The sequence below is a fragment of the Anomaloglossus baeobatrachus genome, chromosome 1 (assembly GCF_048569485.1).
Source record: "Anomaloglossus baeobatrachus isolate aAnoBae1 chromosome 1, aAnoBae1.hap1, whole genome shotgun sequence".
Classification (NCBI taxonomy): domain Eukaryota; kingdom Metazoa; phylum Chordata; class Amphibia; order Anura; family Aromobatidae; genus Anomaloglossus; species Anomaloglossus baeobatrachus.
Genome location: NC_134353.1, coordinates 120,165,359 through 120,192,074, shown reverse-complemented (window position 1 = coordinate 120,192,074; position 26,716 = coordinate 120,165,359). Strand labels below are relative to the sequence as shown.

Sequence of the window (26,716 nt, the reverse complement as noted above, 5' to 3'; positions counted from 1 at the left end):
TGTAGCTAACATTATATTAAACAGAAATACACTCTACACATTGTTAATGTGGTAAATGACTATTTTAGCCTCAAATGTCTGGTTTTTAATGCAATATCTACATAGGTGTATAGAGGCCCATTTCTAACCACCACTTCAGTGTTCTAATGGTACATTGTGTTTGCTGTGTTAGAAGGCTAATGGATGTTTAGAAATCCCTTGAAAACCCTTCTGCAAGTATGTTAGCACAGCTGAAAACAGTTTTGCTGATTAGAGAAGCTATAAAACTGACCTTCCTTTGAGCTAGTTGAGAATCTTGTAATAGCAGTAAATACCAATGTACAAACCCTCAAATAGAAAGGTATATCAATGAGCAAAAGGGTTAATCACAAAAATCTCAAAAATCTCATTAAGAGACACAGAACATTAAAACTTAACATTTATTAAGACCATAATAAAAGTGAACAGGGTCACTATTAAACGTGATTTAAAAAAACGACACCTATGCTTCCTGGTCAGAGTCATAGAAGTACCAGCACCAATGTGAATGATAGTTCTAGTTGAGAATCTGGAGCATTACATTTTGTTGGTTCCATTAAACTCTCAAAAAGTCCAGAAAAAGAGAAATTTCATGTGAAACTCGACAATCTATTCTTGTTCTTAGAAATGAAGGATATTCTATGTGAGAAATTGCCAAGAAATTGAAGATTTCCTACAATGGTGTGTACTACTCCCTTCAGAGGAGAGCACAAACAGGCTCTAACCAAAGTAGAAAGAGAAGTGGGAGGCCCCGCTGCACAACTGAGCAACAAGACAAGTACATTAGAGTCTCTAGTTTGAGAAATCGACGCCTCACAGGTCCTCAACTGGCAGATTCATTAAATAGTACCTGCAAGACGCCAGTGTCAATGTCTACAGTGAAGAGGCGACTCCGGGTTGCTGGCCTTCAGGGCGGAGTGGCAAAGAAAAAGCCATATCTGAGACTGGCTAATAAAAGGAAAATATTAATATGGGCAAAAGAACACAGGCATTGGACAGAGGAAGATTGGAAAAACGTGTTATGGACAGACGAATCAAAGTTTGAGGTGTTTGGATCACACAGAAGAACATTTGTGAGACGTAGAAAAACTGAAAAGATGCTGAAAGAGTGCCTGACACCATCTGTCAAGCATGGTGGAGGTAATGTAATGGTCTGGGGTTGCTTTGGTGCTGATAAAGTGGGAGATTTGTACAAGGTAAAAGGGATTTTGAATAAGGAAGGCTATCACTCTATTTTGCAATGCCATGCCATACCCTGTGGACAGTGCTTGATTGGAGCCAATTTCATCCTACAACAGTACAATGACTCAAAGCACACCGCCAAATTATGCATGAACTATTTAGGGAAGAAGCAGGCAGCTGGTATTCTATCTGGCCAGCCCAGTCACCAGATCTCAACCCTACTGAGCTGTTGTGGGAGTATCTTGACTGTATGGTACGTAAAAAGTACCCATCAAGCCAATCCAACTTGCGGGAGAGGCTTCTGGAAACATGGGGTTAAATATCTCCATATTACCTCATCCAATTAACAGCTAGAATGCCAAAGGTCTGCAAAGCTGCAATTGCTGCAAAGGAGCATTCTGTGATGAAAGCAAAGTCTGAAGGAGAAAATTATTATTTCAAGTAAAAATCCTTATTTTTAACCTCGTCAATGTCTGAACTATATTTTCTATTAATTATGCAACTTATTTGAAAAATAAAAGTATGATTTTTCATGGAAAAGACAAAATTGTCTGGGTGACCCCAAACGTTTGAACTGTAGCGTAAATAAAAACATAGTAACACTTATCAGACACCACAACACTTTATTAACACATTCATGAATCACATAATCTTACAAATTATTGTTACATGTGTACAGGATCAAAACCAATAACAGCACAAAAATACATCCAGCACCACAGCAATCCAGAAATACATCACTAGAACCCCCATTAGTACAGAAACACGGCCTCACAACCATCATTAGTACAGAGATACATCACTAAAATCCCCAGCACTACAGAAATCATCATCATAAGAACCACTATCAGTATAGAAATATATCAATACAACCCCTCTAGTACAGAAATACATCACCATCAGTAAATGAATACATCACCAGAACCACAATAAGTAAATTAATACATCATCAGATCCACCATCAGTACATAACTACATCATCAAAACCACCAGCATTACAGAAATACATGACTAGAACCCCATTCTTACAGAAACACAGCCTCACAGCCATCATCAGTCAGAAATACATCACCAAAATCACCAAAAATACATCATTTGAACCACTTTCAGTATAGCAATACATCAATATAACCCCTCCTTAGTACAGAAATACATCACAATAACCACCATCAGTAAATTAATACATTACCAGAACCACAATAAGCACATTAATACATCACCAGAACCACCATCAGTACAGAAATACATCTCCAGAACCACCATTAGTACATGAAATAAAAACACCAAATGCTCCATCAGTACATAAGTACATCACTCGAACATTGGGCAAATGAATACATAACCAACACTATTATTACATGACTAAATCACCAAAACCACCATCAGGATATAAAAAAATCAACAGTGTAAATTCACCAGTTATTATGCTTTCTGACATATACAGTATGTATGTCAGTCATCAGTACTTGTTAATTAGTGCTCCCTGACAGATACCATGCCTTGAAATAGTATTCATACCTCATTGAACTTTTCCATATTTTTTCACATTACACTCGCAAACTTAAATGTAGTTTATTGTATATTGTTTAAGTGATATACCAACAGTAAGTAGCAAGTATTTGTGAAGTGTAAAGGAAATGATTAATGTTTTGCTAAATTTTTTAAAAATATAAATCTGAAAATTAGGACGTGTATTTGTATTCAGCCCCCAAGAGTCAATGCTTACCTTTCACTGCAATTACTGATGTAAGTCTTTTGGGGGATATCTCTTCCAGCTTTGGACATCGAGAGTTTGATATTGTTGCCCATCATTCTTCTTTGTAAAACAGCTCTACCTCAGTGAGATTGGATGGAGGCGTCAGTGAACATCAATTTTCAAGTCTTGTCACAGATACTCAATAAAATTTAGGTTTGGACTGTGACTGGACCATTCACACAAATGAGTATGCTTTGATCTAAACCATCCATTGTAGCTCTGGCAGAATATTTAAGGTTGTTGTCCCGCTGGAAGATGAAACTTCTCCCCAGTTACCTGAGCTGTGGATCTCTACAGCTGCTCCAGAGTGACCATGGGCCTGTTCACTGCATCTCTAATTAAAGCTTTCCTTACCTGAGATGTCAGTTTAGGTGGACGGCCATGTCTTAGTAGGTTTGCAGTTGTGCCCTACTCCTTCCATTTTTGGATGTTGGATTGAACAGTGCTCTGTGAAATGTTCAGCGCTTGGACTATTTTTTTTAAACCTAATCCTGCTTTATTCTTCTCCACAATGTTAACCTAACCTGTCTGGTGTGTTTCTTGGCTTTCTTGATGCCAAATGTTATCAAGCAAACCTCTGAGGTCACAGAACAGCTGTAGTTATCGTGAGAATAAATTACACACAGGTGGATCCAATTTACTAATTAAGTAATTTCTGGAGACAATTGGTCAATCAGGATTTATTTAGGGGTATCATAGAACAGGGGTCTGAATATAAAGGCACTTCATAAATACTTACTACTTAGTGTTGGTATTTCACATAACATCTCTACAAAATATATTTAAGTTTGTGGGTGTAATGTGAAAAAATGTGGAGCAGTTCACAGGGTATGAATACTTTTCAAGACACTGTATATATCATGATATCAGCACAGGAACTGCCGCAGGAGCCCAACTCATATACAAAGCTGGGCTCCTCCCCCAATTGCTTACATTGCTGTTCTCACCGATTTTGAAAATGTAAACCCTTTTATGCACTGTTAATAGTGATGGTGGTGCATGAGGGACAGCTCTCTTTCTGTCAGTTTATCACTCTCACAGCAGGAATGTAGAGGGCCGGTTTGTATAGAAACTGATGTTCTAACAATTTCTTCATGTCTGTCATATACTGTTGCGTATTAGATCATGCTAGAAGCATTATCTAATAGGCTTTCTGTCATTATAATGTTGTTAGGATGAGAAAATGTACTGCACGGCATATGTAGTGCCACTAGACTAGCTAATGAGTGTTGTGTATTACCTACTCTATGACAGGACCACATGCTCAAGCTTTCTTGGAATAGAGATAACTAGAAAAGGTTTTTAAGTTATATAGATACAAAATGTAAAAGAAAAACACCCTAACATTCCAATTTTCTTAAAAAAATAATAATGGAAAATGAATGCCGGAAAAAATGAAACATGTGGAATGACACCAGGGGCCCTGGGTGAAAGAGTCTCAGTGGGCCCCATGCACATGCATATACACAGATATATACACATACATAGACATACAGGCATACGTACATATTCATATTTAAAGACAAATTCACAAAAATACAGAGAAACCGACATAAATCTATACATAGTCATATACACTTACATACGTAGATACACACATCATACATGCACACTGAGACACCTTAGAGATATAGTTAATATGGGGAAGAAAGCAACAGCCTCACTCACCTCCCCACTTGATTCCTGTCCAACTTCTCCTGGGCATCAGGCTGTGCAGAGTGCACTGTGTGATGGCCATCACTAACAGACATGGCCGCACAGTTCACACCAACACTGCTGTATATACATCACAGGAGGCACTGGGGGCAAAATACATCCTTGGGGGCATAGACAGCACAAGGGGGCTACTGGGATCACTAGGGGGCATACATATTACTGGGGGATGCTCTGGGAACACACATTACTGGAGAACATTGGGGGCATGCACATTACTGGGGAATGCTGGGAGCCTAGGAGGCATACACATTACTGGGGGATACTGGGGGCTTGGGGCACGTACACATTCATGGGGGCCTGGGAAGTATACACATTACTGGGGAATGCTGGGAGCAGGGGGGCATACACATTACTGGGGGACCCAGACGACTACTCTCATCAGACTGCAGCCTTCCACGGGTAGAGCGCTCCAGGGCCATGTGTAATTCCAAATCCCTGTATAGGGGTTAAAGGGTTTCAGGGTTCTGGGGTCCTGCTTGGTGAGGGGCTTCCCTCTAGTCTGTCCATTACATCCTACCTGAGTCTGTTGATCCAGGCATGTGTTACACTGGGGCACGTACACATTCATGGGGGCCTGCGGAGTATACACATTACTGGGGAACGCTGCAAGCCTGGGAGGCATACAAATTACTGGGGGATGCTGGGGTGCATAGACATTACTGGGAGCCTGTGGGATCTCCACATTAATTGGGAACGCAGAGAGCCTGGGAGGCATAGACATTACTGGGTGCCTGGGGGGCATACACATTATTGGGGAATGCTGGGAGCCTGAGAGGCTTACATATTACTGGGGGATGCTGTGGGGCATGCATACTACTCGCGGGACCCTGGGGGCCTGTGGGATATACACTTTACTGGGGAACGCTGGGAGCCTGGGAAACACACACATTACTGGGGAATGCTGGGAGCCTGGGAGGCATACACAATACTGGGGGATGCTGGGGGCATACACATTACTGGGGAATGATGGGGGGCATACACATTACTAGAAGACCCTGGGGACCTGTGAGATATATACATTACTGGGGAACGCTGGGGGCATACACATTACTTGGGGCCTAGGGGTATACACGTTTCTGGGTGATACTGGGGCATACACATCATTGGGGGGGCTGGGGGGCATACATACAGTGGCACTGGGGACACTGGTGGCTGTGGGGCATGCACATTACTGGGTGGTGCTGGGGGCATACACATAGTGGTCCGGGGGACACTGGGGTCCTGTGGGGCATTTACATACTGGCCCCGGGTGCTGCCAGCCTGAATGACACTGTACTGTTAAGCTATGTATTATATATTCTGCATACTGAATGAACACTGCAATAAAAAAAAAAGAAAAACAAGAAAAATAACATCACAATATGAGATTTCAGAGATTGGTTGGGAGTGAAATTCGGCCATGACATTTGAAAGGTCTCTACTAATATTACTCTGCCTGGAGGAAGCTAATATTACCAATATTACCCCTATATAAGTTGTAATAATACTGCAATAATATTGCAATATAACAGACAAATACCACCAGATAACAACAATGTACTATTAGCCAATACAGTGTGACTATACTATCATACTGATTAATAATCAAAATTACTGTACCAGGCCTGATATTACCACCATACATGGGTCATATAATGGTTATATCAGTTCTATACCATAAAAAATTGTTTGAAAGAACAGAGAGTCCTCAGTGGTTGATACCTTTTAATGGCTAACTGAAAAGTTGGTAATAATAGCAAGCTTTCGAGACTACTCAAGTCTCTTCTTCAGGCTCAATATAACAAAAAATCTGAAGAGTCACATATTTATACACAACAGGACATAGAATGGGGCAGTAAATAAACAAGTTATGTGAAGCAGAACTATCACTATGGCAAAAGGACAAACTGTTGTGGCCATAAATATTGCTGCAGTTCAGTGTGAAAGTTGTATTGTCCTCTGATTAGGGTCTGGTCCAAGGCTGTAATGCCCCTGGATGCTCTGAGGAGCACATCTCTTAATTGATGTAAAAAGACATGAATCCATGAGACACATTCATTCCTGCTCAGAATGTGTCAAAGGTCATCATAAGTTTGTACTCCCATAGTCTCCTGTCTCTCTGGGACTTGAAGTTTCCTTTCAATACCAGCAATTTCATGGCCATGATGCTGTGGTCTGGGTTACAAAAATGTTTGGCCACAGATAGATCTATTCTTTTTTCCTTAATTGTGTGGCGGTGAGAATTCATCCTTGTCCTGAGCTGTTGTCCGGTCTCCCCTACATACAGACCCCCAGTTGGACATTTGGTACATATAATTAAGTACACCACATTGGTTGTGGTGCAGCTGAAGGTACCCGGGATCTTGTACTCCTGATGTGATCTGGGAATCTTTATCTTGTCCGTTCTCAGTATACATGGACAGGTTTTACATTTTTTTCTGGTTGCAAGGAAGTGTTCCTGTTGTTGGAGAGTACAGGGAGCTTCTGACAATGATGCTTCTTAGATTTGTGATGCTTCTTAGATCTGTCTAAAACATTAATAATCCCCCTTGACCCCCTGTAATAATGACACCCTCAGATTGTGTTTCCTTATATTAATGACTCTCAGTGTCTCTTTTTGTAATAATGACCCTGAAATGACGTACATAGAAATCACAGGACCCCACAGCAGAAGTCCTATCACGACACATAGGCACAGTCACATAAGGGCTCACCTCCTGACATTTCAAGACCAGGAGAGAGAAATGTAATGTGACGTTTGCACAGTTATTTTGCCCTTACTGAAGACATTTAGTGTTCTCACCTATTTCCATGGCCTCCATAGAGTATGATTCCCCTAAAAATGCCTCCCACACGGTATGATGTCTACACATTATTACACCTACACCTTATGATAGCACCAGAAACCGCAATGCCTCATAGCACTCCACACAGTAAGATGCTTACCAAAGGTTCCCAAAGATTATGCAAGTCCCCATAAAGCCCTCCCATACTGTATATTGGTTCCTACACATCCCCCTGAATACAGTATTGCTAGTCCCTGCACAGCTCCTCATATTGCTGATCCACATACATCCCACCTTCCATACAGTATGCTACTCCCCACACAACCCACACAGTGTGGTGGGACTCACATAGCCCTCCACATGGTATGCTGTAATCCACACAGCCCCTCCATCGAATATGCTGGTCCCCACAAAACCTCCTAAAGAGAGTATGGTTGTCCAACAAAGCTACAGAGTAGGATGGTCCTCACACAGCCTCCCATAGAATACAATGGTTCCCACACAGCCCCCCATAGAGTATAATGGTCTTCACAAAGCCCACCATAGAGTATGATGGTCCCCACACATCTGTACTGCATCCGATATTTATGGTATTACCATTATTAACCTAGAAAACTCTATTTGATAATGTACATTTTAAAATGTTGATGTATAAAACTGATTGGCTCACGGATTTAAAATACGGGCACATTGTCGTCAATACAGATTAAAATCATTCAGGTTTTCTCACTGAAAAATCAGACGATTTTAACTTCTGACCTTGGCCTTTGGCAAAAAAAAAAGAAAAGAAAAGTTCTCTTATGGCTATGTCGATAGAAAATTTAAAAAAAGTTATGGCTATTGGAAGAAAGGTAGGAAGAAAAAGAAAAAAAGGAAGCAAAAAAATGAAAAATTGCATGGTCCATAAGGAGTTAATAATTTTGTGTATATCAGTATACACATATATATCTCTAATTGTTCATGATTTTTTACAGCTTTCTTTACTTTGACTTTGGAATAATTTCCTAATTTACATTAGCGTGTAATTACCAATTTAAAAGAATTCAGAGAAAATTAGACCATCACTATTTTAATTGCAAAAACCTAGGGCAGATCGTACAGTATATGGGGATAAATCAGCTCCAGCCCACCTGGTCTAGCCACCATTTGTTAGTGAAATCAATAGGCCTCACATTAGGTGATAATTGTAGTGTTTTTCAAAGTTATAAAATATGTAAAATTAGTCCATGTGTTCTGTAAAATTAATATTGTTCAGCATTACAAAATCATGTTCTTGCTGTAGAATATTTTACATATTATGTACTTGATATTTACAAAGCCCTACGCTTTACTTTTTAGGATCAAATTTCCAACCCAATGTATTTTTGGCTTTCTGAGAGCTTAGCATCTCATCGTATGTGAAAGAACCAAATTGGGCAGCAATAATAAGATGTAAGTAATAAGTCCTTTTTTTTTAGCTATTTTATGGCAAGTTTACAATAGTTTTCCATCTTTGTTTTGTGTTGAGACAATGATGAACATCTAAAATAGTATAAAAATATTGTAAAAATAATACCTATAAAATATTGTGCTTAAAGGGAAAATTATTGGTCCATATTAGCCAATATGACTTCTCGCCTAATTTTTATCCTTAGAAAAAATTGCAAAGAAATTTAATTTTTATTTTATGCATATATTTATATACTATAAGTAATAAAAAATGAGGGCATTTAAGTTATAATATAGAACAGTTAAATATGTTACTTTACATCCTTAATTTTAATCACCAAAATGTTGATTATTTAGAATTATAAAATGTTAATATGCAACCGATTTTAAAGTAGTACACAACGGGGCAGATTTTTTAAAACAATCTTAAATTGTGTTTCTTAACCCTTTTACAAGAGTAGTGTCCAAAATGATGTGATTGGGCTTCAATTATCAAAACAGACTAAAAGAAATATTACTTTTTTGCCCAGAGTCCCTATAGCTGTATATCATAGAATCATAGAATGGTAGGGTTGGAAGGGATCTCAAGGGCCATCGGGTCCAATCCCCTGCGAGTGCATGATTTCCTAAATCATCCCAGCTATGTTTATCCAGCTTCTGTTTGAAGATTTCCATTGATGGAGACCTCCCTACCTCTCGTGGTTGCCTGTTCCACTCCCTGACTGCCCTCACTGTCAGGAAGCTTTTATTAAATGTCTAATCTGAATCTCCCCCCTTTCAGTTTCCTCCCATTGCTTCTTGTACTTCCTTGTGCTAATGAGAATAGGGTGGTTCCCTCTGCCCTGTGACTACCTTTCAGATATTTGTAGACCTGAAAGAACCATAACATTGTGCATATATAACATACTATACTCCAATTAGTCCCCCTAGTATATATAATTAAAGTTGCTGGAAAAGACAAAAATACAAATAAGGTTTTATCCTGATGGTACCAGAATAAACTGATTTCAGGGAATCACTGACCTGGGGTGACTTACAACTACTCCAGGAGAATAAATTAAACTACAATAGCTGCTGCAGGCCCCGTTGATAGATCAATATCTGGAAGGAAGAAGGAAAGGGGTTAACCCGCGCTGCCGTGTGGGACTAGAAGACAATCAATTGAAATTTAAAGTGTGATTTATTGTTCTACGCGTTCCACAGTATTTAAACTCCTTCGTGAAACATAGAAATGCATCAGTGATTTTGTTTCCTGAAGGAGTTTTAATACTGCGAAACGTGTAGAACAATAAATCACACTTTAAGCTTCAATTGATTGTCTTCTTGTCCCACATGGCAGCGCGGGTTAACCCCTTTCCTTCTTCCTTCCATAGATCAAATTATTCTGTCCTAGAAGCAATCCTTTTAGGGGATGAAGTAATAACATTAAATCCGATGAAACATGGCACTTTTTTTTTATTGGATTTGGTCAAACAGTAAAAATATTTTATATACGCGATTAAAAACTAAGGCATAGAAAGTTACTATATGGCCTCGTAAACAGCTGTAATATGACCCTGCACATACTTTACACGCTACGATATCGTTAATGAATTATCGTCAGGGTCACGGTGTGTGTGACGCACATCCGGCGTCATTAACGATATCGCAGTGTGTGACACTTATGAGCAACATTCAAGAATCGCAAAAGCGGTCAAAATCATTAGCCGCGGAGAGGTCGTCCTGAAACAAAAAATCATTTTCTGCTTATTAGCAATGTTGTTCATCGTTCCTGCGGCACCACACATCACTGTGTGTGACACTGTAGGAGCAAGGAACATCTCCTTACCTGCCTCCACCAGCAATGCGGAAGGCAGGAGGTGGGTGGGATGTTACGTCCCGCTCATCTCCGCCCCTCCGCTTCTATTTGACGCCTGCCGTGGGATGTCGCTGTGACGCCGCACGAACCGCCCCCCTTAGAAAGGAGGTGGTTTGCCGGCCAGAGTGACGTCGCAGGGCAGGTATGTGCGTGTGACGGGGGTAAGCGATTTGCCCATGATGCACAACCGACGGGGGCGATCGCGAGCAATCTCGCTAGCGAGATCGCAGCATGTAAAGCCCGCTATAGGGTCTTTATAGTGCAAAGATGAGAATGTTATGGAGAGGGAGAATGCTTGGCATTTTTCAAACATGAGATTTATAGGATTGTTCTTATATTCATACTGTATATTTAATAGTCATGTGGCGGACTTGATTGACATTTGCACAGTAGGTTGAATAGTAAATCAAAGAAATATTTAATGTTAAGAGTGACATCAATTATCTGTGAATCTATGAAGTATCCCTTGGGAGATTTTTGGTCTCTTATCATATTGCTCTCTAACCCAAGGCAGTTAATCTTGCAGAATTACTCCATTCCGTTCAGCATAGTTATCTGTTTTACTGTTAATTAAAAGAATAAAACTAACAATATGTTACTAAAATGAATTAAATAATGATATGGTGATCTAGTAAAAGGAAAACGGAATAAATTATCTCTGTTACGCACTTTCAGCTTTATAGTTTCTTCATACGTATACCAATAAAAATGGCTCCCTAATGTTCTCTTCCAACTGTCTGACATCAACTAGTTCGGTTTTTAGTAAAATCATTGAACAGAAAGAATCAATGGGTGTAAGTGTGATAAAAAGCAGAAAAAAGCACGTGAATACTTTGACTAGCCCTTGACACAGATAGTCCATGAGCTATATATGTGAATATTATGTTAGTTTAAATTGGAATATATCTTATACATGAAAATAATGGTGGAGGAATCATCCTTGTTGTTGACCGAAAGATTTTGTAGAATTAGAATTGTTGCTACATTTATTTTGAATTCTTGTAACCATATTTCTGTTGATTTTTGTTATACATGGGTTATTATTCAAGCAATATAATTCCTAGTACTCACAATTATTGAATATTTGAAGATTTTGTAACTACAAGTTCTACAATAGTTAAAGGGAAACTCTCAAGTTTAGAAGTCATCCCGATCCATGGGGGTTCAGCTGCTGGAATACACACATTCGAAAAACTGGGGTTCTGAAATACGCTGTGTGAATGGAGCAATGGTCGATCATGCCCATTGCCACACCATCCACTCTTATGTAAGTGCCATAGACCAGCCAAGGGCAGCGTTTGGATATCTCTGACAGTCCTATTAAAAATGAATGGCAGATCAGGGCAAATAATCAACCACTGCTCCATTCACAAGAGGCTCAACAAAGCTTTGGTTCTCAGGATTGGAGATCAGACCTCAGCAATTGAAAATTTAACACCAATCTTACTATCCTCTGTCCAAACTTGAGAATACCCCTTTAATTGTAAATAGCAAGAAGACTACTGTAAATTGCTTACATGTGCATTGATCCATATCTCTGATTACTGGTATGGTTTGAAGACCTTTAGCCTGATATCAAGGACATCAACTCTACATGGCTAATACTATGATTACTGGTAAATGTGTAAAAAGTCACTTAAGAAAACAAGTTTCCGGAGCCTATTAGACATTATTCAAATTGGCAATTTAAGCTATTAAAATAATTTTTTCTTCTACATTACATTGAACACACAAAAGAGTATTATGTGAAAATCTTGAACTAGGAGCTTAGAGATGGCCCTTTCCCCCATATGACAATATTAATCTTAAACACCAATGATAGTTGATGGCCTTGTTGAAGATTTAGAATTTCAGGTCACAACTTCAAGTTACATTACTGGCAACAAAGCTAGTGAAAATGTAAATTAAGTCCACAATTTAAAGGGCATCTGTCATGTCAAAAAACACTATTAAGACTGAAAGCTAGAGGTTGCAGGGAGGAAATTAAAACTGAAAGCCAGAGGCTGCAGGGAGGAATAAAGTTAATTTACTCCCGCTGAGTGGGGCTTTCACTCAGGTGGCCACACAGCTTTAGAACACTATTAACCTATTGATTAACCCCACATCTGCAGGTTAAAAACATTTTTTTACATGACAGGTTCCCTTTAATTATGTTTGCAGCAAATACAAATAGTTATTCAGGAAATAAGGAAAAAATAGATTATTCCAATTAGCCCAATAAATAGCTATTAAAATCAAACATTTTGTAAAGGAATCTGCTGATATTTGACTTGGGCAACTCACTCGAATTTGACAAAAAAAATGTGATTTTCAATAAGGTTATTCAACGCAAATGAAATGTTCCTTATTATCCTGTGGGATCTATCTACACCCCATAGCATAATAAATGTAAGATGTAAGAAAAAAAAGAATACTCACCTATTTGCCCTGCAGGCTAATATCTGGTCCTCTTGGCCTCTTTTATTTTCCCTTCCCCCATCGTTGGCACTCCGAGATTCTGCGTCACCCTGACTAGGCCTCTAACAACATTGAATGCCATACCATTGCAATGTAGGTTGTGACGGCTTGACGTGTGTGGCCTAAGACCTACTGTATTGTACTGCACCTCAGGAGACACACATTGTGATGTCAAGACTGGCACAATGACAATATTGTGTGCAATGACTTCAGAAGTCTACTTGTCCCACAGAATGAGGCAGGCCACAGGTGAAAGGGAAAGGTTAAAAGTAGAGGCATGTATGGCCGGATGGTGGGTTGTGGGACCGATGGGAGTGGTGAGTAGTTAGGTGATTACCTATATTTCTTTTCTTAAGTCTTATAAAGGTCCTTCATGGTTCACCAAACTGACTTCCAGCTGAGTGGACTGCAAAATATTTGGATTTTGGAGAGTTGTAATTTTTGCAAAATTCGTAGGGAATTATATTCTATTTTAACAAATTTGCTTACAGTATGTCTATTTGTAATATAACTTATTTACCTGTTTTACCTTCCTAGTACAGTATCACTTATGGGTGTGGAAGTTTCTGCTTTAAAATATTAAATACTGCATCCTGACTACAAACTGTCCCTTTTGTAGTCAGGTGTTATGAGTAGAAGCTTTAGCACAAACAACATGCTCTCTCTAGTGATTAATCTTGTAGCTGCATCCTGGCTCAGATATCACACAGCAGACAACAGTGACTGAGAAGAACTATCTTAGCAGCAAGAGGACATACTATTGAGAAATGAGGAGACCTTTCCACTCATTGTAGTACGAACACTTGCCACAGGCATGACTGATAGAGATGAGTGGACGTTCGGGTGTGCTAGGTTCAACCGGACTTTAGATACAGTTCAGTTCAGGACCTGGACTTGACCTGAACTTGATCCCGGAGCCCAAACCCCAGTGGAAGTTGTTCAGTGGACAGTTCAGCTCTCCGCCCACATACAGCCCGCCATAAACAGAGCATTTCCAAGGGAGTGAGTTTTTTTTTATTTTCGGACACACTACACCTGAAAACATTGCTTTTACCCCCAGTGAGAACAATTCAGAGACTGCAAACGCCTCAAACTGGGCCGAGCACTGAATGTAGCCAAGCACCTCGATGCTTGATCAAGTGTTTAGCGTACAAACAGGACCCAAACTTGAACACTGTTTTTTTCTTTCTTTTTAAGTCTGTGTTCGATACAAACTCTGAACTTTACAGTTCGGGTTCGCTCATCTAGGTGTGCTAACATGCTAATGGATGCGCAGCATCAGAGGCACGGTCGCTCTCACTTCTGCTGTCATTGCTGGTTTTCGGCTCATTGTGCAAGATCAGAATGTCCTCGGCTATCCGGTCATACACACTATACAAATATGAAGCTGGGACGCGTACATCTGGCTTCATAGTTCGCATGACCGGAAGTCTGTGACTTCTGATCGTGTAAACTGAGCTGAAAACGAGCTGTGGTAGTAGAGATGAAAGTCACCATGTCTCTGATGCTTCACATTCTTTAGCATGCTAAGGGGACAGACTTGCCAAGGGAAGTAACGCCCTTGGGACTAGTCGCTGGCCTCATTAGCATATGATAAAAGATCTTTAGAAATACTTTTTCTAAAGAACTCCTTATCTATGCTACTAGATACAGGGACAGTTAGTCAATGATTAGATATATGCACCCAGAACTGATTGTGGGTCTGGGTGCATTTTGCACCTGACAGCTTCCCTTTAGTGAATTAGACTTGTCTTATTCCTGCACACTCTTCATTAAGACTGGCATACGAAACACCAATCTTAAAGAATCTGGCCCTATGTCTTCTGATATTCCATAGATACAGTTGATATGGGTAATACAGGTGGTCTCAGGTTACTACGTAAAGCTTTTCACAAGGCAAGCATTTTAAGCAAACAGCCATTCATATGACGGACATCTTTCATGTTACAATAGTGCTGTTACCATCATATGTAGGTGTAAGATTACCTGACTGGATTTCTCATTTTACAGCATTACTAAGAAAATCATCAAAAGTTTAAGTAAAAAAAAATCTTCTAGGAAAACAGTCGTTCTTGCCTATAGCAACCAATCACAGTTTACAGTCATGGCCAAAAGTTTTGAGAATGCTACAAATATTAATTTTTACAAAGTCTACTGCTTAAGTTTTTCTAATGGCAATTTGCATATACTCCAGAATGTCATAAAGAGTGATCAGCTTAACAGCAATTACTTGCAAAGTCAATATTGGCTAAGAAAATGAACTTTAACCCCCAAAGCACATTTCAACATCATTGCATTCCTGCCTTAAAAGGAGCAGCTAACATTGTTTTAGTGATTGTTCCATTAACACAGGTGTGGGTGTTGATGAGGACAGGGCTGGCGATCAATCAGTCATGATTAAGTAAGAATGACACCACTGGATACTTTAAAAGGAGGCTGGTGCTTGGTATCATTGTTTCTCTTCAGTTAACCATGGTTATCTCTAAAGAAACACGTGCAGCCACCATTGCTCTGCACAAAAATGGCCTAACAGGGAAGCGTATCGCAGCTACAAAGATTGCACCTCAGTCAACAATCTATCACATCATCAAGAACTTCAAGGAGAGAGCTTCCATTGTTGACAAAAAGGCTCTAGGGCGCCCAAGAAAAACCAGCAAACGCCAGGACCGTATCTTAAAACTGTTTCAGCTGCTGGATCGGACTACCAGCAGTGCCGAGCTAGCTCAGCAATGGCATCAGGCTGGTGTGAGTGCTTCTGCACGCACTGTGAGGCGGAGACTGCTTGAGCAAGGCCTTGTTTCAAGGAGGGCAGCAAAGAAGCCACTTCTCTCCAGAAAAAACATCAGGGACCGACTGATATTCTGCAAAAGGTACAGGGAGTGGACTGCTGAGGACTGGGGTAAAATCATTTTCTCAGATGAATCCCCTTTTCGATTGTTTGGGACATCTGGAAAACAGCTTATTAGGAGAAGAAGAGGTGAGCGCTACCACCAGTCTTGTCTCATGCCAACTGTTAAGCATCCTGAAACGAATCATGTGTGGGGTTGCTTCTCAGCCAAGGGAATCGGCTCACTCACAGTCTTGCCTAAAAACACAGCCATGAATAAAGAATGGTACCAGAATGTCCTCCAAGAGCAACTTCTCCCAACTGTCCAAGAGCAGTTTGGCACTCAACAATGCCTTTTCCAGCATGATGGAGCACCTTGCCATAAAGCAAAGGTGATCACTAAATGGCTCATGGAACAAAACATAGAGATTTTGGGTCCATGGCCTGGAAACTGCCCAGATCTTAATCCCATTGAGAACTTGTGGACAATCATCAAGAGACGGGTGGACAAACAAAAACCAACAAATTCTGGCAAAATGCAAGCATTGCTTAAGCAAGAATGGACAGCTATCAGTCAGGATTTGGTCCAGAAGGTGATTGAGAGCATGCCAGGGAGAATTGCAGAGGTCCTGAAGAAGAAGGGTCAACACTGCAAATATTGACTTGCTGCATTAACTCATTCTAACTGTCAATATAACCTTTTGGTACTCATAATATGATTGCAATTATATTTCTGTATGTGATGTAAACATCAGACAAACACAATTAAAAACCAGAGGGCAACAGATCATGTGAAAATATAATTTTGGTGTCATTCTCAAAACTTTTAGCCATGACTGTAGCTTTCACTTTACCAGAGCAGTTTAAAAAACAATAGCTGAGTTCCGATTGGTTGTGGGCAGCAATGAGATTTTTATTCATTTCCAATAGATTTAAAAAAAGATGCCCAAAACTTTAGGAAAGTCCTCTTAAAATTGCTAAATAACGTCTTCCATTACTCTTTAGCCACTGATTACATTTGTGCCATGGTTTCTCTATACAATGAAAACCACAAGTTCACTCTGAATCAGGCTTACTACTAATACCCAATGCCGTTTTCACACTGCGTTTCTCTCCCAGTTCAGTGGTCCCATTGGGGCTTCCATCCGAACCCGTCGCAAAACGATATTCAGACGTATGCGCTGACGAGGCCATTGACTATAGTGGTACAGATGGAGTCATTGTGTACTCTGTCATGCACCATTTTAGGGAGTATACACCTATTGGAGGTGGACACCCAGACCTAGTAGACTGCATCTACGTGTCCGCCTATAGTAGGCGTACACTCCTGAAAATAGTGCAAAACAGAGCACACGGTGACTCCGTCTGCAGCATTATAGTCAGTGGCCCCGTTGGCGCATACATCTGACTACCATTTTGTTGGGGTTTGGATGGAGGCCCCAATGGGACCACTGAACAGGTAGAGCACGCAGTGTGAAAGTTGCCTAAGAAGGACATGACAGATCCTGACTCACCCTACTGACTTGTAAGGGCCCATTGTGCTCTATCATCATTTATTTTTGGAGTCTCTGTTGGAGTTTCTCATATGTCTCTGTGGAATGGGAATGGCGGCCATTACAGCTTCTATGGGGCTCCTAACAGAGTTCTTAAAGAACTCTGTGCCAAACCTGGCTCAGGTTTGTAGCTGAGTGACCTCAATTTAGTGTTGACTAATCCAGAACATTATGTTAATAATCCACCCACAGTCTGCAGTAAAGTGGGCAGCACATTTCTGCCTCCATCACACATTACCACGGTTTTGTACAGCTTTTATGTGAACAGTTGTGACATTTGCTGAAAAACAATGTGTGTTGTGAGATTGCACTCAGGCACAGGAAAGTAAATTGCGATGTTCAGTGATTCTTACTTATTTCATAGGGTGTTGCATGTTGTTACCTGAAACAGCTGCTGCTCACCCTTTGCCCCTTTAAAAAGAGGTGTAAAAGCCATGAAGTTCTAAAAATTAAAATATAAAAAAGTTTTTTTTTGTACCATAGTATCTGATGTAGCAAAGTTTTACAGTTAAAGAGGACCAACCACCAGGATTTTCATATATAAACTAAAGCCAGTGCTATATTGGTACTATCAATTTTATTCTAAACATACCTTTAGTTGTGAAATCGGTTATATACTTTCTGAAATATAGGCAAGAAAAGTTAGGAAAATGCATTGTTATTTGGTGAGAGGTGCTGCAGAATATCTAATAGGTGTGTCGGGTTTTGCTAGTTATTCACGCCCCTGTCTGTCTGCCTGTCCTTCCTGCCCCTGTCTCTGTTTTTACAGGAGGAGGAAGGACAAGGGGGAGGAAGGACAGGCAGGCAGACAGTGCCAGTATAGCACTGACTTTAGTTTATATACGAAAATCCTGGTGGTTGGTCCATTTAAGACTCTAATGACATTAAGATACTCTTCCACATGACACACATACATTATGCTTTCCCATTGTATACATCAAACATATTCCTATAGATTTTTTTTTCCAACAAATACCCAATGGATCAGCTTTCCAACTTATCAGGCACCTGTATACATTTTTTGAGCTGCACACAAATATTTTGATTATGCTTTTCTATACAGTTGCAAAAACTAGACAGTATACCATTGTCAATGTTAGAATTTAGGTTTCCCTACAAGGATGGGATTCTCAGTTGTCTGGAGGTTTTAGGATTAAAGCTTGGGTGGGGTTTTGGCTGGTCAGCCGACAAAAAGTAAACTCTATTCTGATTCTGTGCAAATCCTTCAGAGACGACCTGAAATCATTTGTTCATAGTAAGAAGAAAAAACATATTGGTAGCATCTCCTTCAAAGTCTAAAGGGGGCTTTACATGCTGCGACATCGCTAATGCGGAGTCGTTGGGGTCACGGAATTTGTGACGCACATCCGGCCACATTAGCGATATTGCTGCGTGTGACACCAATGAGCGATTTTGCATCGTTGCAAAAACGTGCAAAATCGCTCATCGGTGACATGGGGGTCCATTCTCGATTATCGTTACTGCATCAGTAACGATGTAGTTCGTCGCTCCTGCGGCAGCACACATCGCTATGTGTGATGCCGCAGGAATGAGGAACCTCTCCTTACCTGCCTCCCGGCCGCTATGAGGAAGGAAGGAGGTGGGCGGGATGTTCCGGCCACTCATCTCTGCCCCTCCGCTGCTATTGGGCGGCCGCTCAATGACGTCGCTGTGACGCCGCACGGACCGCCCCCTTAGAAAGGAGGCGGTTCGCCGGTCACAGCGACGTCGCCGGGCAGGTAAGTATGTGTGACGGGTCATAGTTACATAGTTACATAGTTACTTAGGTTGAAAAAAGACCTAGGTCCATCTAGTTCAACCTTCCTCTACCAGTTCTACATTTAGTCACTAAGTCATTTATAATGAACAATGTTTTGTGTACTGAGGAAATCATCCAGCCCTTTTTTAAAAGCTGTTATAGTATCTGCCATTACTACCTCTTGTGGTAGTGTATTCCACAGTCTGACTGCTCTAACTGTAAAGGAGCCTTTCCTATTTAGGTGTCGGAATCGCTTTTCTTCCACTCGCAGTGAGTGCCCCCTGGTCCTTAGTATTGTCTTTGGAAGAAGTAAGTCATGTGCCAGTCCTTTATATTGACCACACATGTATTTATACATATAAATGAGATCTCCTCTGAGACGTCTTTTTTCTAAGCTAAACATATCTAACTTTTTCAACCTGTCATCATATGGGAGGCCTTCCATTCCTTGTAATAGTCTAGTTGCCTGCCTTTGAACTGACTCTAACTTCTGAATGTCCTTTTTAAAATGTGGAGCCCAAAACTGGATCCCGTATTCCAGATGTGGCCTTACAAGTGATTTATAGAGGGGTAACAATACGTTGGGATCACGGGATCTAATCTCTCTTTTTATACACCCTAAAATCTTGTTTGCTTTAGCAGCTGCTGCTTGACATTGAGTGCTGCTGCTCAGCTTATTTGTAATGAGAATACCCAAGTCCTTCTCCTGTTCTGTAGTCCCGAGTTTACTTCCATTTAATGTATACGCAGCTATAGGATTACTCCGTCCTAGGTGCATTACTTTACATTTATCAACATTAAATCTCATTTGCCAAGTATCTGCCCATTCTGACATCTTATCCAGATCTTTTTGTAATATTGTACTATCAAGGTCCGTTTTTAATATCCTACATAGTTTGGTGTCATCGGCAAAGACTGACACTGTACTATCAATCCCATCCACAAGGTCATTAATAAAGAGAGTAAAAAGAATCGGTCCAAGCACAGATCCCTGCGGCACCCCACTGCTGACTATAGCCCATTTAGAGAATGTACCATTTATGACTACTCTTTGTTTCCTATCTTTTAGCCAATTCCTTACCCAGTTGCATATTGTGTCCCGTAGTCCTTGCTTCTGGAGCTTTAGTATAAGGCTATTATGTGGTACAGTATCAAATGCCTTTGCAAAGTCCAAATAAATCACATCAGCTGCATTACCAATATCCAGGTTTGAACTTACCCCCTCATAGAACCCCAACAGGTTGGTTAGACACGACTTATCTTTCATGAATCCATGCTGTTTGTCAGGTATCATATTATTTTCTGCAATATATTTTTGCATGTCATCCCTTAAAATGCCCTCAAAAACTTTGCATACTACTGATGTCAGGCTTACTGGACGGTAGTTGCCTGGATCTACCCTCTTACCTTTCTTAAATATCGGTACCACATCAGCAATCCTCCAATCCTGAGGCACCAACCCTGTTACAAGGGCAGGTAAGTATGTGTGACGGGTCTGCGCGATATTGTGCGGCACGGGCAGCGATTTGCCCGTGTCGCACAACAGATGGGGGCGGGTACCCACGCTAGCGATATCGGCACCGATATCGCAGCGTGTAAAGTAGCCTTTAGACTACATTCTCAATTATGAATATACAGTGTTATTACAAATAACAGTCACTGACTCATGCATGCATAAATGAAAGGGAACCTGTCATCAGGTTTTCTCTATATAAACTATATCCGCTACATTTGATTCTTAACTGCACCCCTGAAACCTATTTATAAGAGCCAAGCTCCCCCATAAATTGAAGAGAATGCTTTTGATTGTTTATCCCATCATATGTTAAACTTGAAAGAAAAACACCCCTGAGTAAGCTGGCCAATACCAGCGAAACACGTGGAAACCTTTGTTTCCTCCCCTTACCTGTACAGATATTTACATTTATTCTGTGATTATTTCATGTTATATTTATTGGACTTTCTTTATTAGTGTGAGGATTCACTTGCTTAATATTTTGGACATTAAATTTGAAGTTGATTTCCAGTTTTAATTTTATGATAGGAAAAAAGGCCACGAAATTTCCATTTTAGCACATTTTAAATGTTTTTAATTAGTTTTTTTCTTGTTGTTTACTTTTCTTTGATTGTATAATAAAAGTAACATTTTTGTATGTCCCAGGATTGTTGTGGGTGTTTTTTATCTTTTTCATCCAAGTCTATATTTATACACCATGTTCTGTGCACCACTTCTATATGTGTTATTTTTCATGGTGCCCACATAAGCCTCTTTGTCTAACCATGTGTTGAATGGTTCAGTCCATGGATGTCACATTTTGCATGGTACCCACCAAAACCTCTTTGTCTAACCATATGTTGAATGATTCCATTCATAGATGTCACATTTTTCATGGTACCCACCTAAGCCTCTTTGTCTAACCATACGTTGAATGGTCAAGTCCATAGATGTCCCAAGTTGTTGCTTGTTGCCTCCTATGTCCATACAGTTGCTGTCCTCCTGCCTTAGTTGATTTGGCTGATGTCATCCACACAGTTTGTTGTTCCTATGCAGCTCTTGTTCCCTACTGTGTAAGCACAAAATTTGAACAGACTGTGGATGACATAGGGGACATTAGCTATGTCAATTGTGAATCAAGGTAAGAGAATGGCGATTGCGGGAACAGAGAAGGCATCGACCAGAGACCAGCAACACCCATTGGACTGTGCCATATGCTAATCGGGATACTGTTTAAGATGACTTTAGGGTGGTGGATTTAGTTTATATTGAGAAAACCTAGTGACAGGTTTCCAATAATACTGTGTGAAAAGCCAAAAATATACAAAAGTAGCAATAAACAAATGCAGAATTTGTGCATTTGCATGACCATGATGCCCTGCTGACATTTGTATTTACTCCCTACATACTCCATATGTTCAGGATATCCTGCCAGCAAAACAGGTCTCATTTTAAGAACACAGCTGCATTCACAGCAGCTAGTGTCATAAAACAGACATTGTGTGATCATCGGAATAAAATTATGATTAAACTTTTTGTTATTTCATCCTTAAACAGGGGCATGAGGTTTTCTACAATTTGTAGAGATGAGTGAATTGAATTGATGCCAGATGAATTTGTATTGACTATTTAGCATCTAAGGGTAAAGTTTACTCCTTATGGAGAGTGACACATCAGGTCTGGCATGCCAGTATGAGGAGACTTAAAGGGGTGGTTCACTACTCTGCAATTGGCCACATCCTTGTAAGACTAATAGGGAAGGCTTTTTCTAACTACTTTGTGCAGCCAATTCTGCCTCTGAGCGGCGCTATTGCACTCTGCTCATCCCCATGAAGTGACCCCCTGCCCCCCGGGCTCCGTGACCTCTGGGATCTGGTGATGTCAGGTCTACTTCCAGTTGACCTGACATCACCAAGGCTGGCCCCATTCTTCCTAAGAAACTAGACTATTTGTGGCGTTTCACCGCTCATCACAGCCCAGCACTACAGCCCAGCATCACAACCCAGCATCTTGTGCGCTCTCTATTTCACTGCAGAGCCCTGCAAGCAGGAGTGATGCTGGGCTGTGACGAGCAGTAAAACTCCACCCACAACCTAGTCACTCAAGAAGACTGGGGCCAGACTCGGTGATGTCGGGTCAACTGGAAGTTGATGTGACATCACCGAATCCCAGAGATCACGGGACCATTCATTGGGATGAGCGGACTGCAATAGCGCCGCTCAGAGAGAGAACTGGCTGAACAAGGTATTTAGAAAAATCCTTCCCTATCAGTTTTACAGAAATGTGGCCACTATTGTAGAGTAGTTAACCACCCCTTTAAACACCTTACATGCTCCTCTAGGTAATTTGAATATGAATTGCCTCTTAAGAGATGAAGAGGACTGGAACTCAAGTGCCACCTAGTGGAAGTAGCAATCCTAAAAGGCAATATCAACCCTTTACACCAGCCTTGCTATATGACTTAAGATCTATAAGCCAAATCAGAATCTCAATTTGCAGATTAAGATTGAGATTTTGGTTTGGCTTATATATTTTAAGCCATATGACAAGGCTCGTTTAAAGGGTTGATATTGACTGTTTGGATTACTACTTCCAATTGGTGGCAGTATGAACTCTACTGCCCTCCTCCTCTCTGAAGAGGAAATTTGCAAATTGAATATTTAAGAATTCCCTGAACTCAGCAAATTCGAACAATTTGCAATTTTTTTATTTCAGCCACCCAATGTAGCCACTGCCATTTTACGCATTGCAGAAAATTGCATCAGCCAATGAAAGATCACATGTCCTCGTTAAGGCTTCCACATAAAGGCTTGCTGCTATCTTTTCATATGATATAACTCAGCCAATGAGGAGAGACTGTCCTAGCCTGTAAAAAAGCAGGCTCATGGAATGCAGCAGTCATCATGGGGTGAATTTGGATAGTAAGACACAGTTTACAACTTAGCCATATAAATACCAAAAAGCCAGTAAACAATGAACACATTGAGAAGATATTGTGTGATGGCACAGCAGTGAAGAGGATTAGTGTGTGAGGAAAAGAGAATACTGTCATGCATATTTTTCATGATAGGTGCAGATCAAGGAAAGGGTTAAATGCCACACTTCCATTGAGGAAAATCCAAGACCAAATGGATAAGGATTTCATATTGCATGTGATTTTTGGTCCTGAAGAAGGAGAATAATCTCTGAAACATGTAGACGAATAAAGATCACAATTTCTATCCAATTAGTCATGGATTTATTTCAACGGCATGGCGGCGTTTAACCCTTTCCTTGATCTGCACCTATCATATTCCACCACTTAACTGAAGCAGCCATTGGTACACGTTTATACAGTAGTTGTGACTTTCACAACTAGTACAGGTGAGCCTTCCTGATCGCTTTATATCCACTACTTTACTCGGTTAAGAGCCCATCTGCGCATTTTGTCTCGCTCAATTTGTTTTTAGCATACACATTTTTAAGGAAAATTGGAGAAATTGGAATACTTTCAATTGGCATCAAATCAAATTTCTTGGGAAAAAATGTTGGTAAATCTGATTAATTTGAATTTCAAAATATTCAAAAGATTCACTCATCTCAAACAATTTGTCATTATGATAATTTAATACTATATTGTGTCAACCATTTAAAAACTTAAACAATTAAGAGCAGTTATAAATTGTGGTATAATTCATGAATTGCAATAACCCATAATGTGTGGACCTGTCTGACAAATAAGGAAAGGGAGTCTGATTTTTTATTTATTTTGGTTGAGTTTAATCTACAGTAGATGATTGTTGACTTGTTATTACTGATGACCGAACTACATAACGTCCATCTATTTAAATGTTATTTTTAATGTTAATGATGTTAAACCTAATTTTCTTTTGTCTTTTTGTTTGTCACCACAGGATCCCCTTTAAAATTAGTATCTCCAAAACAAGACTGTGATGAAGTAAAGTCCGAAAAAGTGTTAGACAAAGGTAGTGAAAGTGGAACATCGTGTAATGAACTGTCTACTTCTAGTTGTGATAGCCAGTCAGAAGCTAGCACCCCACAAGAAAATACATCCGTCCTCCAACAATCAAGTTCTCATCAACCTAGCACCCTAACCTTGGATCGTCAATCAAAAAAGAACCAAGTCCAGTGGGTTCCACCGGCTGATAAACGTAGGAATAGTGAACTCTTCCAATCGCTGATGAGTAAATCTAGAGATAACAACCTTTCTAAAAGGAAAGTCAGTGAGAAACCAAGCATCGAAGAAGAAATGAAAAAATGTATACAAGAATTTAAAAAAATCAAAATTCCAGATTACTTTCCAGAGAAAAAACGTCCATGGCAGATGGAATTATTAGAAAAGTATGATGTATAGGAATCTCCTCTTTACCAATCAATGATTCGTGGTTTGTGTGTTCCTCTACTGAACTCCCTCGCTTTCACAACCTACTTGATGTATAGAATTTTGTGCATATCAATTTATAAGGTGTAATTTTGTGAAAATTAAAATACCATCAGTTCTGAAACAGAAACTGTCATTTTCCATGAGAAAAAAATCCCGGTGACAACAAATTAGAAAATACCATGCATGTCTTCAAGGGACCACTTCTACTGTTAATCTTTGTCAGATACCTTTTCACTCCTGTATTTAATATAACATTTTTGTGAAAACATTTATTATAATAAAATTATAGTTACATTATGAATATCAATGGCATACCTCCCGACAGACCCGAAGACTCACGACTGTCCCATTAACGAAGCCGCAAAGGGAAAGGCGCATAATCAAGATTACAGACTTCTGTGTGATTTTGAGGTTTTTCTAGAGAGGGTGCAGCTTAAATGTCCCTTGATTTTGGAATCAAACATTGGGAGGTATGCAGTAGATTTTACCTACAGAAATTTCTCAAATGTAAATGCAGTAAAATATTTAGTTTGCATGACCACCGTCTTAGAAATAAAACACAAATGCAACTTCATCTGGAATTTTTTATTCTTTTTTGTTCGATTGATGCTTGATTTTCTTTTGCCTATAATATAGAATGTATCATATATAATATGTGGATGGAATAATAGATCTGACTTTAAGATATATTAATTGCTTTAATTGATTTAAATGTTTTCATTTTAATTCTAGATTTTAGCATGAAGTGGCAAAATAAAATACATTATATACCGTATATACTTGAGTATAAGCTGAGTTTTTCAGCCCATTTTTTATGCTGAAAATGATCCCCCTCGGCTTATACTCGAGTGGGATTCCATTGAAAATTCTTCTCACCTGTCCTCTCGTCCAATGCACGGAGCCACCGCTGCAGGTTGCCATCATGGCTTTACTTTAGTTGAATGCTTTTCGGTGCCGCAAACATTCAACTGCAGTAAAGTGCTGACAGCAGTGGCGGCCTTGTGTACAGGACGTGATCATACAGGTGTCTTTATGCCTGTGGACCATAAGAAGCACCCCTCAATGATCAAGTCCGGTGCATGAGCCCACTGCTGCCATCATGGCTTTACTGCAGTTGAATGCTTTATGGCGCCGCAAAGAATTCAACTGAAGTAAAGCCATGATGGCAGCCTGCAGAGGTGGCCCCATGCACCGTCGATTATCGAGTGGGTCTATGTGCCTGTGGACTGCAAGAAGCAGGTAAGAGGACACCGCAGGAATAGAGGACAGGCGAGAATGTTTTTTGTGTGCAAACAACAATATAATAGTGGACAAGAAGGGGACTGGAATGAGGACATTACTAAATGATGGGCACATTACTAGAGGGCTCATTACTAAATGATGGGCACACTTTTGCAGAGCACATTGCTAAACGATGAGCACATTACCATGGGGCCCAAGGATAAGCACATTACTACAAGCGGGGCACAAGGATGGGGCACATTACATTTTATTGGAATCTATCTTTATTTTTGAAAT

General features: G+C 40.1%; 1 protein-coding gene across 1 annotated transcript in view; it reads left to right on the top strand.

Moving 5' to 3' along the window:
• Window positions 1-25,785, top strand: part of KCTD8 (potassium channel tetramerization domain containing 8) — a 225,698-nt gene extending 199,913 nt beyond the window's left edge. Inside the window, exon 2 of the mRNA XM_075334034.1 lies at window positions 24,708-25,785. Coding sequence (XP_075190149.1) covers window positions 24,708-25,168 — 461 coding nt within the window. The 3' untranslated portion in view covers window positions 25,169-25,785. The remainder of the gene's footprint in view (window positions 1-24,707) is intronic.
• The last annotated feature ends 931 nt before the right edge of the window (window positions 25,786-26,716 follow it).